The 17,558-nt window shown below is 44.4% G+C and overlaps 1 protein-coding gene across 1 annotated transcript in view; it reads left to right on the forward strand.

Moving 5' to 3' along the window:
• Positions 1-14,139, forward strand: part of KCNH5 (potassium voltage-gated channel subfamily H member 5) — a 144,821-nt gene extending 130,682 nt beyond the window's left edge. Inside the window, exon 10 of the mRNA XM_042047621.1 lies at positions 5,206-14,139. Within this exon, the coding sequence (XP_041903555.1) occupies positions 5,206-6,153 (948 nt within the window). The 3' untranslated portion in view covers positions 6,154-14,139. The remainder of the gene's footprint in view (positions 1-5,205) is intronic.
• Positions 14,140-17,558: the final 3,419 nt, after the last annotated feature.

Consider the following 17,558-nt stretch of genomic DNA (forward strand, 5'->3'; position numbering starts at 1 on the left):
GGGAGATGGGGCTTCTACAGGACGTTGTTGCAGACAAGATAGTTACCCCGGGAACAAACTTTTGAGAGGTGACCAGCACTGACATCAGCCTGGTCTGTGCTTTAATGAGAGTGACCTGTGGGTTACTGAGTGGATGTAGCTGTGGGGAGTGTTGTGTTTCTGCTGCAGAAATGTCCAATGAGCTGAGTCAAACCGGTTCTCCTGGGACAGGGTCTTCACACTGTGAAAATCTTTGCTTTTTGATGGCTTTGTGTGGCTCTCCCTCCCTCTCAGAGGCTGCATCCATCACCATGACAACTATGTGCCCTTTGGATGCATTGCTGTCCCTTCCTGTGGATTTCTGTGGAGAAGAGCAGGCACACATTGAACGCCACTAACAACAGCATGGGATGTTCAGGCACAGGACAGGATGATCCCTGGTCAAACACCTACCATTTTCTGTGAACCTACTGTAATTCTTCAAGACTTTTACCAGTTCTTTAATCCCTTCACGTACCTGCCTTGGAGTTACTTATTAAGGGATCTTTGTGTGGATCTCCTGTGTGGAGCAAGGTCATGGAGGGATGATTTTCACAGTACTGGTACAAAAAAAGACAGCAGACAAGGGATGCATTTCAAAGCACCTGAAAAGGCCACAGCTTTACTCATTAATTCAGTGTGTGTGTCTCAGCCTTGAGCTGGCTTCCTGACTCCTCATTGCTGTTGTCCTCATCTGCACTTGGCTTTGGGGCTGGTTATATGAGCTAACACCTCACAGGAGCTGCTCCAGCAGTGACATGTCCATTGCCAGCACCTTTGGTAAGGTCCCCCTTTGGAAGGGATGGAGTTCACACTCACATGAGTTACCTCTTGGTATGGGAGGCAGGAAAAGGAGGCTGAGGTTGAGATCAGATGGAGAATCTCAAATTACTGTTGTCTCCTCTGTGCCTGCCTTGTAAATAAGTATTTCAGTCCCCATGGCTGGCTATCAGTTAACTTCTGCTTCATCTTTGCCAGCTCAGTAATTAATGTCACCTCTGTTGCCCCTTCTTTCCTAAATAAATACACTAAAAGAAAAACAGAAACCTGTTCCCATGGGACAAAATTTGTGTCACGTGGAACATTCTTTCACAATCTGATCCATAAAAGAAATTAAGTTCTACACTTAATGTCTGTCACTTTACTGAATTTGGAACTTGGTTTGAGACAGGAGTGTGGCTCTTTACTGCTTGAGATAAACTGTACACACACTCAATTCAGCTTCTTCTGATTAAGTCTTTTGAAACTTGTGTCTGTTCCTGGGACATACATTTGGGCAGGCCTATGTGTAACATCTCTGAAAAGGGTCATAGACAAATGAAATAGCTCATCCAGTTTAAGATTTCAAAATAATCCTTTCCCAGTCTGCAGGGAAATGTCAGATTGCATGAGGTGTTTTTCTGTTCTTATTTATAAGGAAAAATAGCTGGTAATAGTTATTGGACATTAAAAGAATGAAATCTCCATGTAAACATTTGTAAATGTAAACACATTTTAACTATTCTGGCTTAGTTTAAACCACTGTGGAAGTGGTGGATTAAATCCAAGCTCATGACAAATTTCCTAATATGGAAAAAATGGGTAATGAAAAGTAACTGTTGCTCTGTTGGTGCTAGAATTCACATCTCGTTTTTTTTCCTCAGTTCTTTGTCTGTATAAGATCTTTCTTTTCTTTTACTTGCACAGATTCTACTGATCTCAAGTACTCCTGACCAAAACTAGATCCTTGCTGTGCTAGGGATATGCCTTCCTTGGTTGAGGAGAAAGAAGGAAGTTCTCCATGGGGTGAAATGATTTCCTCCTGATGGCAGAGTAGTTCAGTGGGGTAGTGAGGACCAAGATCTCAGTCTCCATCCCAAGTGACATCATCCCACATGGTCAGTTGGGATGTGAGGGTCTGCTCGGTTATGTATTTCAGAGTGAAAAAGAAAATAGCAAACAGCTATGAACACACACAGGTTACATGAGAAAGCCAAGGGGGAGAGTAGGCCCGGGGCTGTGCATCAGCCCACCTTTGCTCTATTGGAAATAGGGCTCCACTGAGGTAGATGAGTCCTGAATTCTTGACTCTCAGCTAACCCTTGGACTGGATTTCCAAGTCCCTGGGCATTTTCTGCACTAATTCAGCATTCAGCAGACCTGCTTCTCCAAGGAGCTGCCCATAACCATTCCAGGCTGTAGCACTTTCTGTCCCAAGAGGAGAAAAGGGAAATAATTCATTGAAGGGCTCTGTCATCCTGTGTCCTGCAAGAAGCTGAAAGAGCATGTTCTGAGGAGGTGACAGCAGGAATTTGGGTGTGTGTCTTCTCCACTGCATGGGCATAAAGTGGGGTAAAGCTCATGGCTGTGAGTGGTTAGTGGGTCCTTGGTCTCACACAGCCAGACCAGTTTTGCACTGTGTATCTGATGACATTTGCCACCTTGCACCCCTATCCCTTTCAGCTTTTCCCAAAGTGTTTGCTCTGCTCTGAGTCACAGCAGTGCTCAGGCTCAGACCCCCCTGCCACTGGGCTGGACCCATCCGAGTGACACCTGGCCATGTGGTTCTGGGACAGAAAGCTCTGCAGTCGTTTCCTGGCTTTCCTAAGGACCCACTTCAGGAGTATGAGGTACAGGTGGTGTCAGATTAGAGAGGTTCTGGCTTTTCTTCTGCCAAATCCAGCAGCAGCAGTCACTGGTAGTTATATTCTGTGCAGGGAGATAACCTCTGTCTGGAGAAGGTTTGAACTGAGTCTAGAAAAGGGACAAAAGAACCAAGATTGGACTGGGGTAAAAAAGGAGAAGAGCGTAGTTTACAGTGAAGTGCAAGCTTTTGGAGAGGAATCAAAAGCTGCTGCTGTGGTCTTTGTTGTTGTCATTCTGGTCTTTATAAACATGCAGCAGGACAGAAGTTGTCAGAGTTACCTCCTGCCTTTCCCAGTGGCATATCCGGTGCTGCCCTGGCCAGGAAGGTGCCACAGGCCCATGCCAGGCTGCTGGCAGCTGCCTCCTTCCAGCATCCCCCACTGCCTCTGGACAGCAGCTGCCAGGCACAGGCTGGCTGCAGGAGAGCAGGGTGCTCAAGCTGTGAAATAGATTTGTGGCCAGAAAGCAGGGGAATCATAGAAAGATAGAATGGTTTGGGTTGGAAGGGACCTTACAGATCATCCAGTTACACCCCCCTGCCATGGGCAGGGACATCTTCCACCAGACCAGGTTGCTCAGAGTCCTGTCCAGCCTGGCCTGGAACACTGCCAGGGATGGGGCATCCATGGTTTCTCTGGGCAACCTGTGCCAGGGCCTCAGCACCCTCAGTAAATAATTTCTTCCTAGCATCCAGTCTAAATCTACAGTCATTTTGAAGTCATTCCCCCTTGTCCTGTCACTACACAGCTTTTAAAAGCATTGGGTAGAGGATGTTTTCCCCACTGCAGATGCTTTAAGGGACTCATCACAAGGCAGAGCAGCACAGCCGAACAGGGACACCAGCAGAGGAACCAGCCATGTCCCCTGGGACACACCTTGGGGACACAGCCTTGCAGCTGGTTGCTTTCCCTGTTGCATCCTGTGCCAGAGGTGCTGCGCTGCCCTCTGGGGAAAGAGAGGCACAAACAAAACATCACATACAACCCACCTTCCAAATCTGCCTTTAGAGAGCGTGGCTTCAATTAAATGTCATCACCCAACTTTGAATCAACAGCAACTTCTCTTTCCATTATTTGCTCTCCCCAGTGGTCTGAGACAGAGAGAGTAGCTCCATGAGGGCAGCTGCTAATGAAGGGGAGCCTCCAAATGAGGGAATGTGGTGCTGCATCCAGGTCAGAGGAGTCAGATGAAAGTAACTTCCGTCATTGTCCCTTGGTTTTGTTTATATTTTTTCAACTGGGCTTCTAATAAGCAAGTTAACCGAATTATTAAAAGCAGCTGCATCTATCAGCAGCAGGCAAGGATGTATCTACTGCATTTGAAAGCTCTAATGAAGCTTTGAAGTCCAGCTCATCCCAAATTCATGCAGTGAAGGATCTGTAGCCATCGTGGCACTTCTCTGATGACTTCAGAAGATGCGAGACTTGAAAGTAAATAGATACTAAAATATGGATACTCCAGTTGATATTTCAAAACCTACAGCTGACTGACACAGGGTTTTATTTGTGTATTTCAAGGGCTTTGTTTTCCTTTTCTTACCACACTATCCCTTCGCAGTCCGTATTTGTATTTAATCATAGGCTGCTTTTCACAGTGTTGTCAAACAGAGAACGTTTCCCTATCCTGCCTCAGTCCCACATTCAAGAAAACTGGATGAACCTAAAAGAAAAATAAAATCATATGAGTAACATGCAGAAAATCAACAAAAAGGTTTTGCTCTGTGGATCCTCCCCCAGCCTGAAGCTCAAATTCCTTTTTCTGTAGCAGCCTGAGACATGCTGCAGGGCGAAATAACTCAGCATTAAATGGCATGGCATGATGGGATGGTGGATATTGCTGGGTTTTATAACCACACAACCCTCGTACACTGCTTCTCTGTGGTGCTCCCACTTCACCTACACATATTAGACATACTAACTCTGCAGTAAACACTTGCAAAGTGTGTGAAGCCACACATGTGGCCCATGGGGAATCTACTTGCACCCTCCAGCCACTTCTACATAACCCTAACAGCAAAACTAAAAAGTATTGAGCACATTAAGATTTTCCAGCCTCTGGAAAAATGGGTGTGTACATTGAATTAATCTTACAGCTGTGTAGTCCCCACTGAATTACTGTTTCCTTTTGATCTGTACTAAAGACAGTGAGGGAGCAGGTATGAGTGTGAATAATGGGTAGGTTGGCATCACGGTGTTTGGGTTCTTTGTCGATTCCTTTCTTCTCTTTGTTCAGTTTCTTTCCTTCTGTTGACATCAGGATATTTTTAGTTCTTCAAGTAGTAGTATCTTCTGCATCAAGAAAAAAGGTGAAACCCACTTTTGATGTATACTTTTAAGAAAGTGTGTGTGTATGTATGTACGTTATCTTTAGTGGCTAATCTTGAAGTTAGTATGTCTTGATCTCCTCTGTTTGAATTCACTACAAAAGATGAAGATGGAAAGGAAGATCAGAATTAAGAATGAAGAGAAAAATGGCTGTTCTCAAGACTGTTTACCCATCTCAAATTAATGTTTGTATGTAATGTCCTTTGGGTCCTGACTATTGTGGATCTATCCCCCACAGATCATCTTCCGGAAGATCAGCGATGTCAAGAAGGAGGAAGAGGAGCGCCTGCGCCAGAAGAACGAGGTGACGCTGAGCATCCCTGTGGACCACCCTGTGCGGAAACTCTTCCAGAAATTCAAGCAGCAAAAGGAGATGCGCAATCAGGGCTCGACCCACATGGACCCGGAGCGGAACCAGCTGCAGGTGGAAAGCAGGAGCGTGCAGAACGGGGCCTCCATCACGGGCACCAGCGTGGTCACCGTGTCCCAGATCACCCCCATCCAGACCACGCTGGCATACATGAAAACCAGCGAGGCCGTGAAGCAGAACAACCGCGACGCGATGGAGCTCAAGCCGAACGGAAACGGAGACCAGAAATGTCTCAAAGTGAACAGCCCCATGCGGATGAAAAACGGGAACGGGAAAGGGTGGCTTCGGCTGAAAAACACCATGGGGACCCACGAGGAGAAGAAGGAGGACTGGAACAACGTCACAAAGGCTGAATCCATGGGGTTGCTGTCCGATGACCCCAAGTCCAATGACTCGGAGAATGGTGTAAATAAAAACCCACTGAGGAAAACAGACTCTTGTGACAGTGGAATAACAAAAAGTGACCTTCGCTTGGATAAAGCTGGTGAGACTCGCAGCCCCCTGGAGCACAGCCCCATCCAGGCGGATGCTAGGTGTCCTTTCTACCCCATTCCTGAGCAGGCCTTACAAACCACGCTGCAGGAAGTCAAGCACGAACTCAAAGAAGATATCCAGCTGCTAAGCAGTAGGATGGCTGCCCTTGAGAAGCAGGTGGCAGAAATTTTAAAAATATTGTCCGAAAAGAGCGTATCCCAGCTCTCTTCCCCCAAGTCTCATTTATCACCCCAGTCCCCCCCCCAGATACCCTGTCAGGATATTTTTAGCGTTTCAAGGCCTGCATCACCTGAATCTGAAAAAGATGAAATCCACTTTTAGCATATACCTATGTGTATATATGTATACAGTATATATGCAGAGGTGTATATATACCTTTATACATATATATATATGTGTGTGTGTATACGGTAAATATATATACATATATATTTTCACTTGCATCCAATATGACTTGAACACACCAAGGATTTTGATATGTAAATATTGCATGTCCAGCTGGATTCTGGCCTGCCAAAGAAAGCAATTATTAACATAGATATAGCTTGTATAATATGCAGTTGACTGCATGCACACTTTACATTTATTTATAATCTCTATTATGTAATAAAATAATGACTTTTGTTTAACAAAGGCAATGTACTATTTAAAGAATCAGGGTCTAACCTGCCAATATTGCCATGACAGTTTTGATCTCAGGCTGGGTGAATTGAGCTTTTACTTTCTCACTGTCTTTTCTGCCGAGTTAAGCAGTAGATTAATATGATGTGAAGGACATGTTCAGGCTCCTGTTAGTATTGTTTCCTGGTATCATTCCACAATGATATACTGTATATTTGGTGGTGAATTCCCCTACTCCTTCTAAAGGGAGGGCTCAGCTCAGTGGGCAGGGAAGGGCACTGTGCCTGGTGCTAGGGTGGATCAGTGGAATTTACTTGTGTGGGTATTGTGCATGCACAGCCTTTTATTTCAAGTATCCTCCTGCTCTTTTAACATCGTAAGTAAGAAATAATAATAATAATAATAATAATAAGAATAATAATGGTGATTTATGTAACAAAATGAAACTAACAGAAACTCTCAGTTGCGCTCCCTGAGTGTTTGGGGGTAACTTATTTCTTGAAAGCCTCCTTTTACTGATGCCATTTTTACTGAACTGTTAGAGTAACATTATGTAAATTCTCTTTGCAGCACTCAGTGGTGGTGTCCAGTTCTGTCAGTATCTTCATTAGCATGTCCCATTTTTGTAGGATTGAGGTTGCTCTCCCACTGTCCCCCCAATTGCCCCTGGCAGAAAGACTTGGCACGAGGTCTGAGCAAGGGAGAGAACACTCATAGTTCAGCTTCTTGGGAACCACGTGAGCAGGTTTGAAAGCCTGAAGTTAAAAGGCTGTGGTTAACACCCCTCCACTCTCCTTCACGAGTAAATTTATCAGTCTGCAGCTGCCTTTAGAAAGAGAGAAAATAACTGGTCAGGATGAAATTCTCTTTAGTGCAAGGTGCTTGGGTGATGATGTGTGTGTGGGTGGGAGAGTTGTGGGTGTGCTGGGGAGGTGGAGTCCTCCCTGGAGTGCTGTTTGTGCCTTGGGCTCGTGGAAAGTTTCAGAGCATGGAGGGGGCACATTTCAAGAGCAGGCTTGCAGTGCCCACACAGCAAGGTCCCACACGGACTGAGTCCCTCAGGTCTGTGTCAGAGGCTCTGATCCTCCTCTTAGCTGACTCCCATTGGCATCTTCCAGCCTTGGACCATGCTCAGACCCACTCTCCACCTCCCAGCCTGGAGCATTGCTCTCAAGGCACTGCTGGCTTTGCAGGGCTGCAGCAGGGCAGGCTTTGCACTGGATCCTGTTTGATGTCCTCTTTGGAGCTGAGCTTTTGGACTCTGCCTGGGTCTGCCCCTGAGTGTGGTGGGGATTTTTGCCTCTCTATTTGCTGTGGTTTGAGTCCAGGTACACAAGATGCATAGCAGAAATTGCCATTGCAGCTTCAGAGCTGTTACCTGAGGTATCTTGAGGCCAGCCCAGCAGAGCACAGTGGCTCCTTCAGAAAAGGATTCCCCCTGCCTCTGACTTAAATGACCTCTTGCATCGAAATTCCATGTTTTCAGAAGTGCCTGGAGTAAAACATGTATGTACCACAAGGCATCACTATGAATCAGGTATATCAAATACATGGTTATAATTAGTGAGTATTCTAACCACACACCAGTGTTAGATCCATTTTTTAACATTAGAAAACTAGACTAAACGAAATCACTTCCTGAAAAATTAACAAAATCCCTAAAACCTAAGCAAACCATCATTTGTAGTAGTGGCAATTAGGAATCTACATCTTAGGGTGAACATATCTTCGACTGTGAAATCCAAAAATCCAAACCCATAAACCTCCAAAAGCTTATAAGAAAGCCCAAGAAGTTATTGCTTCTGTTGTGTTAACTCATGGAGGCTTTTTGGGCGATGATAGTTTTTTCTGTCCTGTTTCTGCCCCTTTCTTTAGGAAATTAGAGATAGCAAAAAAAAAAAGAAAAAAAAAGAGGGAAGAATAAAAAGCCACTGTAAGGGACAGCTCTTCCCAAAACCTGGTGATCAGACCACTTGCTCATTATAGTTCTCCACAGCTGCAGTTGCCTCTGTCAACATTTTCAGCTGTATTTTGCAGCTGCTATTCTGACACAAGTGCAAGTCCATGACTCTGCAGCCGCGGTTTGGACTGCAAGAACAACCTGCACCTGCAAAACAACAGGACCTCCCATGTCCTGTTATAAATCCTACCCTGGGACTCTGGAGGAATGGGGTGGGGGTCATGGGTTAGGGAGTTAACAGGGTTGCTGCAGGCTGCTGGAGTCTGCACAGACCTTGTGGGTACAGTTTAAGTGCCAAGATTTCATGTGTTGAATGTTCTTGCCTGACTTGGTCTGCTGGTTAAGACAGACACACAGCCACTGCCCAGGGCTGCCTGGTGAATAGCTGAGTCACATAGGCTCAGTCTGGGGGCCAGACTTTGTTAAAATTCCTGGAATGCATGAACCTGCCATGAAGTGATGCTGCAAAAGAGACAGCAGGATAATGGGGGTTGGCTTTGTTAGAAAGCTTTAGCCTTAATGGCATTCCTCTGCCTTTGTGACAGACTGCTTTTCTTTCTCTGTAACTGATGTTCATTCTCGGTAGAACTGCATGGCATGCAAAGGGATCTCTGTTTAGGTTTATCTTGCAAGTCAGGTGTAACTTTGTGCCACTTTACAATGAGAGAATGTGTTAACAGGATTAGTCTGACCTTGAAAATCATTTGGGCGGGCCCAGAATGTCTATTACAGTTCAAGTGCAGCTTGAGTGGTTCAAATGTGTAGTGGGTAAACAGTGTAAAATACCAAGTTCGTGAAACAAATACAGTGTCTCCAGGTCTGTTTCTAGTGCTGCTTTGGCTCTGATATTCCAACACCGTCCATTGCAAGTTCAGTGGAATGAGCTTCTACCTTGCAGAAAGCAGTGGTGTGGCGTGATGGGTGTCCCACAGGCACAGTCAGTGCAGCCTGTGGATGGGCTGTGTGCTGGGAGAGGCCCAGTTTGTGGGGTTGACTCTGGCTGGTGCAATTCTGAAGGACTTTGCCTCCAGAATCCATGTTGGGAGCATTACATGTTGTTTCGTGGAGTTGTTAGCAGTTCGTCTCTCCTGTCCCCTCGCGCTGTGCATGATGTGATGAGTGACTGGGGCATTCCTTCTCTGTTAAAAAGCATGAGTCAGTCCTGTAGTTCAGGCTGGACTGAAAGTAACTTCATGTAGTCATTAAGTGCAATAAGGACACCAAGGTGTCATTTCCACCCAAGCCAGTGCTCAAGCAGTGACGCACCACACGGAGGGAGCTCTCAGCTGCATGCTTTCCTTTTCTTTCCTTGAAGAGCTCCAAACCTGTACAGATGTTCCTGCCAGACGCTGGGAACAGCATCCTTAGCACCTCCCCTGTGCTTTGTGTGTCCAGAGCATTTTGCGTACACACAAGTGGATTTTATCTTTCTGGACTTTGGAATAGAAATAAAACATGTACAGAAAATGTGTACAGAAGAGTAAGCACTTCCCAAAGCAAAAGAACTAGAGTACTTTTAATAGCTTTTTTTGTGTAATGTTGCATATAAGAGATAGAACAGCACTTCAGGATAATTACTGAAAAAAAATTGTTGTAGTGAGGATTCAGTTCTTCTGAATTTGTATTTGTAAGTCGTTTTTTTTCTGTCTTTGCCAGGGCATGGGGGTTAGAGCAGAGCTGATTCTGGAAGTGACAAACTTAAGCTTTGTCCATTTTTCTTTTCCCTGTTCTGCAGAAGTAGCACAACTATAGGGGCTCGATGCTGCTGGCACCAAAGTTTGGGCTCATTGCTAGACTCAAGTTCAGTCTTCATTTACCACCACATGGAGAATAACCCTGTTGCACAGGTGTGACCTGAAGGTTGAATCTGATAATCTTACTGGACTTTAATATGTATTTTGAATCCCAGGACAGTTTCAGAGGACTGGCAGCTGCAGAAATAATGTTGTACTCTTCGCGAAGCTGAGAGCAGTCACTCTGGAAGTAACAGACCGTTCCACAGACGTCATCATTTGCATGGGTCAGAAAACAGATGTTGTGCTCATGAAATAGCTTAGAGGCTTTTTGGGGAAAAGGATGTCTGAACTGGAAGGGAAAACAAAAAAAAGCCAAAGGTTTAATGTGGAATTTGGGAGTGAGGACATAGAGGGATATATTGTGAGAAATTGACACTTTTTTACTTGGATTTTGAGCATTTAGAAAACCCAAGCCTATCTTTTTGGATGTCAGAATAGGACAGATTGTTTCTTAAAATAAATATTTTTTTCCCTAAGTTAGGTGGCGTCCAAGTGATACCTGCTTTGTTTTTTTTAAAAAAAAAAAAAAGTCAAATACCATTTTCCTACAGAGGAGGGTTGAATGGATTTTGTTAACGTTGCTCTTAATAGTCTGTAGGAGGAAAAGTTTGATCCATCTAGATTTCCACATCTGGGAATATTTTTTATAACTATCCCTTAATTTTTTTGGTACAAATGGATAGCACAATCTCTATGTGTTTTACTGGGTTTAATATGCTATGATGCATTTCCAGATGAAATACATTCTTAAAGCAAAGTGCTGAATGGAGCTAAAATTGACAAAAAGTCCACATTTCTTCTGGTAGAAAAGCAGTGAATGTTCTTACTGACATAAAGAATATTGTGCAAAGATCAGTGCTGTGATATCTAACAAATGACGAACAAACTAAAATCATCCTTCTGGGTGCATTTAGTCAGGCAGAAAATTGACCTTGTAGTGCACAGTGGGACAAGAAGGCACATATTGATTTTGAATACTCAAATGGCAGAAGCATTCGAAAAGGGCTTGACCAGGCCATGCTGAATAAATTGTATTTATTTATTATGTTATGTTAATCAGCCTCATAATGCATGGCACGTGGAGCCAGGAATCTGGGGCAAGATTCTCACAAACTTTTTCATCTGTTTTCTATAAAGCAGATAAGTGCTTTTCGTCATTATTTTCTTCTTGGAGATGAGAGCTTGCTTGGCCCACAGTCTGAAACTACTGGTGTGCACCCACTCTATGTCTGGCTGTCTGCCATGAATGCATCAATTAGCCATAATTAAAAGCCCTTTAAAAAGGATTTTGTGTTAGGTTGGGCTCAGCCCTCCCCACTCCAGTGACAAGACTTTATGTTGTGTGGTTGAGAGCAGATTCAGTTCAGACTGAGCAGTAGCACAGTATATTTCTGCCTGTTTGCAGAGGATGTGTAGACACACCATATGGATCTATACCTACCCATTTGGAATGGGAATTCAGATCTGGCTCGTTCCAGGCAGGTGTTTCAGACAGGTGGGATAAATCCTGCTCCGGAGGTGCCAGTCTCTCATCATTTACTGCAGAGTAATAACTTCAGATTAGACACTTGATTTGTAGCCTGCTAGGGGGTAAATGAAGTTAATCCAACCCATGATTCAAGCTCCCAGACTGATGTTGTTTGTATAAAAGGTGTCTCTAAAAGGGTCTGCTTACCATCTTGCCAGCACAGAAGCACTTTCCTGTGGTTGTGACTAACAGTAAGGGGAGCACTGAAATGTCTCAGCATGCAGCCAGAAACAAAGTGTTCACATCCTAAATTGTTAATGAGATCTCCATAAATATACTCAGATGCTCAGTTCTTGGCTTGTGGTGATTAGATTTTTAACTTTTTACCTCAATACCATGACAGGATAGTCCATGAACCCTCATTTTCACAGGTGTGTAACAGCTGAGGTGCTCTTCATCGTGATGTGCAATGCCAAGGCACAGAGGGACACCATCAGACAATTTTTGGGCAGTGAAAGACTGACAGCCATTTGGGATCTTTGGCTGCTCTGGGGTATTTAGGATTATAGGAGTTTTACCACTGAGCTGTGTCATGCAGTGGACAGAGGCCAAGGCTTGGAAATCCATCAAAGGGAGATGTTGTACCAAAGAGCTTCCAGGGCAGACAGAGGTGGTGGCCCAGGCCACAGCAGAGCCCTGGCTCTGTGCTTGCAATGGGAAGAGAGAGGGGAGAGGGAGGAGAAGGTTCTAAAGAATGCTGTCCAAAAATGGTGACAACATTCCACTGAGGCCAGTATTGACTTCTCTCTGCATAGTGGCTGTTTCTGTCCTCATAATTAATTTATTTGGAAGTTGGCAGGCTCCTCTTCCTTCAGGTGGTGTGTAAGGATGAGGCTGGCAGACTTTTTGGGGGTGACAGCTGTGGGACAGGGAAAGGCCATTAGAGGATACTCAAATATATGCTGCTAGGGGGAAATGTGGGCTTCAGGAGAGCCAAAGCTCTTCCAGTGTCCCAAAAACCTACTGGAAAGGGGCTTATAGTATCTAAATTATGTAGCATCAGTGCATGGACTCTGCAGCTGGCCCTACTGTGAACAGAGGGGGTTGGACCAAGTGGTTTCCAAAAAATCCCAAGTTGTGTTGTTTTATTATCTGGTGATTCTGTAGATTTTAATAGCACAAACAGGAGGTAAAATTTGAAGGTTCTTAGTTATGTCCTATTTTTTTCTGGTTTTCAGTTTAAATACCATGCTGAGGAACGTGTAGCCAAATTTCAAGATAATAGCTGTGAGAGCCAATACTCATCAAACAGACAGCAGAGAAATCTGGCATATTCTAAAACTATGGCATATAAATAAATTAAGCCTTTCGTTGGGCATCAGCTAAAATCCACACTTGGTGCCAAACACTGAGAATAATGTCTCAGTGACTATGCAGTTTCTGGAAGCAGTGGGCTGATATGGATACATCAACAACACCCACACCCTCTTCCAGCCTCCTCCCCAGTCCAGTGAACGGTGATTACAGTGTCTGAAAATGCCATCACAATATCAGTAGCATCTGAGCTGTTTTCCAGTGCTGCCCTGACAGACATGCACATCTAAGGCTGTAGGAAATGTGTAGGTTTCTCATTAGTGGCTGGGTCTGGAGGTGGTTCTCAGCCCTATGGATTCTCATCCCTCTGGATTCTCATCGCTCTGGATTCAGCCTGCTCCTCTCACAATGTGTGGGCACCATCTCTGAGAAGGCCTGGGCTTGTCCAAAGGGTCTGGGCACATCCATGGGTCCTGTGCACATTCCTAGGGTCTGCCCAAGCCCCATTCCCAGGCTTATTCCCTACTTGTCTAGCCCCATTCAAAGGTTTACACCTGACCCTGTTAGATTATTAGATGTTTTTCCAGACTCTGTAACCTCTTCAGTCTCTGTGATGGCTCACAGGGCTACTCACAAAATCCTTTGCAATCTGTGGCTTAGCAACAAGTCTCCAAATTAAACAGGAATAACAGGGCAAGCCTTCTGCCATTCTCTGGGCATTATTTTATTAAACAAACCTTCGATTTTGTTTTATTTTGTTTTATTTTATTTGTGGCCATTTTGTACACTCTTGAGCAGCACAGTGTTCCACAGAATGGCAGGGACTGGGGTGTTTGTGGGTTTTAATGAGCCAGTTTGAGAAGGAGAACTCAAGTGAGACACCACCTTCTGCCATGTGTGTGATCATTCCCTCTGGCTTCCTACTCCAGCTACACTTCGGGTGAACTTCACCCCCAGCAGCAATTTGAACCAGTGCCATGTAGTGATAGCAGAAGTTCTCTGTATTTCCTCAGCCAGACCTAGGGCTCTGCTCATCGTCTCCATGTGTGCTATGCCAAGACATGTGGGCACTTTTCCTGTCCTGGACTTGTTTTCAGTAGAATTTCCCGAGATGTTCCACCTCTTTTATCTGTCACCACTTCGTTTTACTAGAAAAAGAAAAAAACAAATAGCATTTTCTGACTGATCACTGGGAATTCGCTTGCATCCAAGGCTGCTGCCAGGACCATTAGTTGGAGGTCACAGTTCAGTTTGTAAATTGGGTGTCTTATCTGAGCTCTCATGAAAAAAAGCATTTTTTTTCCCAAGAAAAACAAAATTTCTGCTCTGCTTCTAATTAGTCCTCTGTTGTCCCTGCAGGATTAATTATTGCCTTCTTCACTCGAATCATCAAATGCTGTTTGGCAACAGCTTCTTTTTTTTATTTTATTTTAGGTGTAATTAGGAGTCCTGGCACTACAAACAAGCTCAGTCAGGTTGTACCTTAAAATTACAGAACTGAAATGTCACCTAAACTAGTAGTTTAAACCCAGCTTTTGAATACCAACAATCCCATTGCAGTCAGTGGATGTTTAGAGCTCATTCCTTTGGGGTCATCAGTAGGTCAGTGTGAACATCCTTCTCCTGAAATCAATCACAGAAGGGGTGGTGGTATTCTGCAGGGTCCTCCCACAATGGGACTTTTAGAAAAGGAATTTGGGGGCAAGGATGCAATGGCACCTCCCAACCCTTCCTACTGCCTGTTGATGGTCTGTAGATTCCCAGCCACATCTCTTTTCTATTTAAAGCAAGGTTGAGGGCCACCCACTGCCTAATTCTATCAAGTGGTAAATTGAATGTATCGGGTGGGAGAGGCAGTAGCCAGCAGTAAGGCAGGATTTGGGTTTTAAAAATCTTCCTGGTGGGAATTGGGCAAGCTACCAGAAAGACAATAAAGCATTTATCTGGCAATGCATGCCAAAGGAATGCTAAACATGTGAGCAGGACAATTTATTGATACCAGTGGAAAAGCTCATTAGCGTTGAAGTGCAAAGCAGGTCTGCAAATGTACCTTTCAGCTGTCCCAATAAAATCCCTGCACTTGGACAAGGGGAGCTGTGGCTTGTTCCCGTGGAGGGTAGAATTGGCTAATGAGCTTTCCCAGAAAACTTGCACACAAACCGAGTTTTCTCAAATGTAATAGTTGGCACTATTTCCCTCCTGTGGGCACATTTCACAACTGACCTCAGTGTCAGCCTCCCACTGCCTCTGCTTTCACAGGGATTCAGAGATGCTCCTAAAGCTGGTACTGCAGCATTTCTCCTAGGGCAGGTTCATTCCCCCCCCTTACTTGTCACTGATTGTTGATTATTTGCCCTTTGAGAGATCAGTGGCCCTGTAAAGGATGTAGGACTCCCCAACAAAGCTGCAGCTTGTGAGGCTGTGGTGAAGGTAAAGGTTCACCATATTTTGTCTGAAAAACATGCCAGCCATAAAAATACTCTTGCTAACTGTTTAAAGCTCCAATGCCTTATCAGCACAGTTTATGTAACAAAATCCCATTAGTACTGCCAACCATTCTCACATGAATTAGGACATGATATGCTTCATAAACCTTACATACCTATTGACTGTTCTTATTCACAGAGACTTCGCTGGGCTTTTATGTGCAGGTGTAGCTGCATATCTTGGGTTAATTTCTGTGTTTTGAAGGCTAGGTAATATGAAGCAGGATATTTTCCACAATGAATTGCAGTGTATCCCTTCCTTGTTTGTTTGTTTATATCTTTTCTCTTTCTCTCTCCTTCCTTCCTTCCTTGTTTTCTTGCCTAGATCATTAGGCTAGCAAATTGTAGAAATGGGGAGATTGATTAAGTGATGTTGCATCAGCAGATTTAATGAGATAATGATCTGTTTTGCTATTTGTGTTCAGAAGAAATAATATGCCAATAAGAATGGTAGCAAGCGCTGATTTTTTAATACCAGCCAGTGACTAAGTGGTTCAGTAAAGTGATCTCAGCAGCTCTTCTAAATTGTGTTCTCTGTTTTGGAGGTAAATATTTTCAATATTTGAGCATCTTGTGTTAATATTCTTACTAAGGTCAGTGGAAATCTTTCCATTAATTTCTCTAACTCTAACCCAGTTCTCACAGAGGGACCAGGACGCTGAGTCCCAGTGTGGGCTGAGCTTTCTCAAAACTGAGAACTGTGGGTACTAGAATTTTAATTTCAGGCCCTTGTCTAATGCAAATGGCTCCAAGATTTCATGCCCTACTAAATGCTGCATGCTGAATGCAGAAATGTAGAGGACGTGTTTGAAGATTGGGACAGCAAGGTGAATTGCCATAAAAATCAGCTGAACCGATCAGGGAAAGGGCACTTTTTAATTAAGACATATTTGAATCCAAAAGACACGTTCTTGGTGTCTGAACTGTCAGTAATTTCCATCCAAAGTAACTGCTCAAAATTCATGACTGTCTAGAATATCCTTGCACAAGCCAGATATGTACATAAGCTGTGCAAACTCTCTCTGGGGAAAAGCACAGTTAAAAATAAAGCTATTATTGCTACCACAGAGAGAGATGATGACAAAGACAAGAGGCTGAGCACCAGGTGCTGTGAGACTGAATCCTGCCATGCAGCCCTCCATCTGAGCATTGCTGATCCAGGTGTGAGCAGATGTGCTCAATTCTGAGCCCTGTTTGTGTGTCCTCATCTCCATCCACACCCGGAGCAGAGCAGAGCAGGGAAGGGGCAGCTTGTGGAGGGGTTTATCAAGCATAGCCCTCACCCCAGACCAGGCTTTGAAGGCTGAAGTCCTGGCTCTGTGAGGGACACAGCAGCTTTGGCATGGGTTTTAGGATTCCCCCCCTGCCTCCCCCACCCCTTCGATATGCTTATGAGGTCCCACACATTTAGGCAACTAGTCATCCTAGGCTCCTAAATGAAGAAAAATCTAGGGAATTTATACTGGGACGAAAGAGGGACAAGGGGTGGGCATGATCTTGCCCATGTCTGTGCACGCTCAGCTTTGCAGTGGTGTCTGTGGAAGTATCCTGGCAGAAGCATGCTCACAGAATTTTCACAATTAGTGGCAGGGGGAGATGATTTTTTAATGAATTGTCATCACAGGGGACCTCATTACAGTCAAAACATTGTACTGCTTTTCTAGTTTTTTTTCCTTAGGCTTCCCCCCTCACCCAAAATGACAACTGAAAACTAAACTGAGCAGGAGCTGCTGTACAAGCCTGCACAGAGATGCTGAACCTTAAAAACTAGCTCGCCCTCACAAGGTACCCACGGGGCTGTGCTGAGTGCCCAACCTTGGCATAACCTGCCTTCTATTTCTCTTTTTTTTTCTCTGCTGAAATACCAATGTGGGTTTTTTTTCTTTCCTTGTATCGCCAGCCCAGCACTCCCCAGCCCATGTTTGTGCTCTGGTATCTCTCTCCACCCTTGAGCACCTAACAGGGACTAATCCCTGGTTTGTGGGAATCTTTCCACTACCATTAGCAGGACTTTCAAAGCATAATGAGCTTTAAATGCTCCTTTTTTTTTTTTTTTTTTTTTTTTTTTTTTTTTTTTTAAA

The sequence above is a fragment of the Corvus kubaryi genome, unplaced genomic scaffold (genome assembly GCF_017639235.1).
Source record: "Corvus kubaryi isolate FWS band 111438036 unplaced genomic scaffold, C.kubaryi_AGA036_p1.0 66, whole genome shotgun sequence".
In the NCBI taxonomy this organism is placed as follows: domain Eukaryota; kingdom Metazoa; phylum Chordata; class Aves; order Passeriformes; family Corvidae; genus Corvus; species Corvus kubaryi.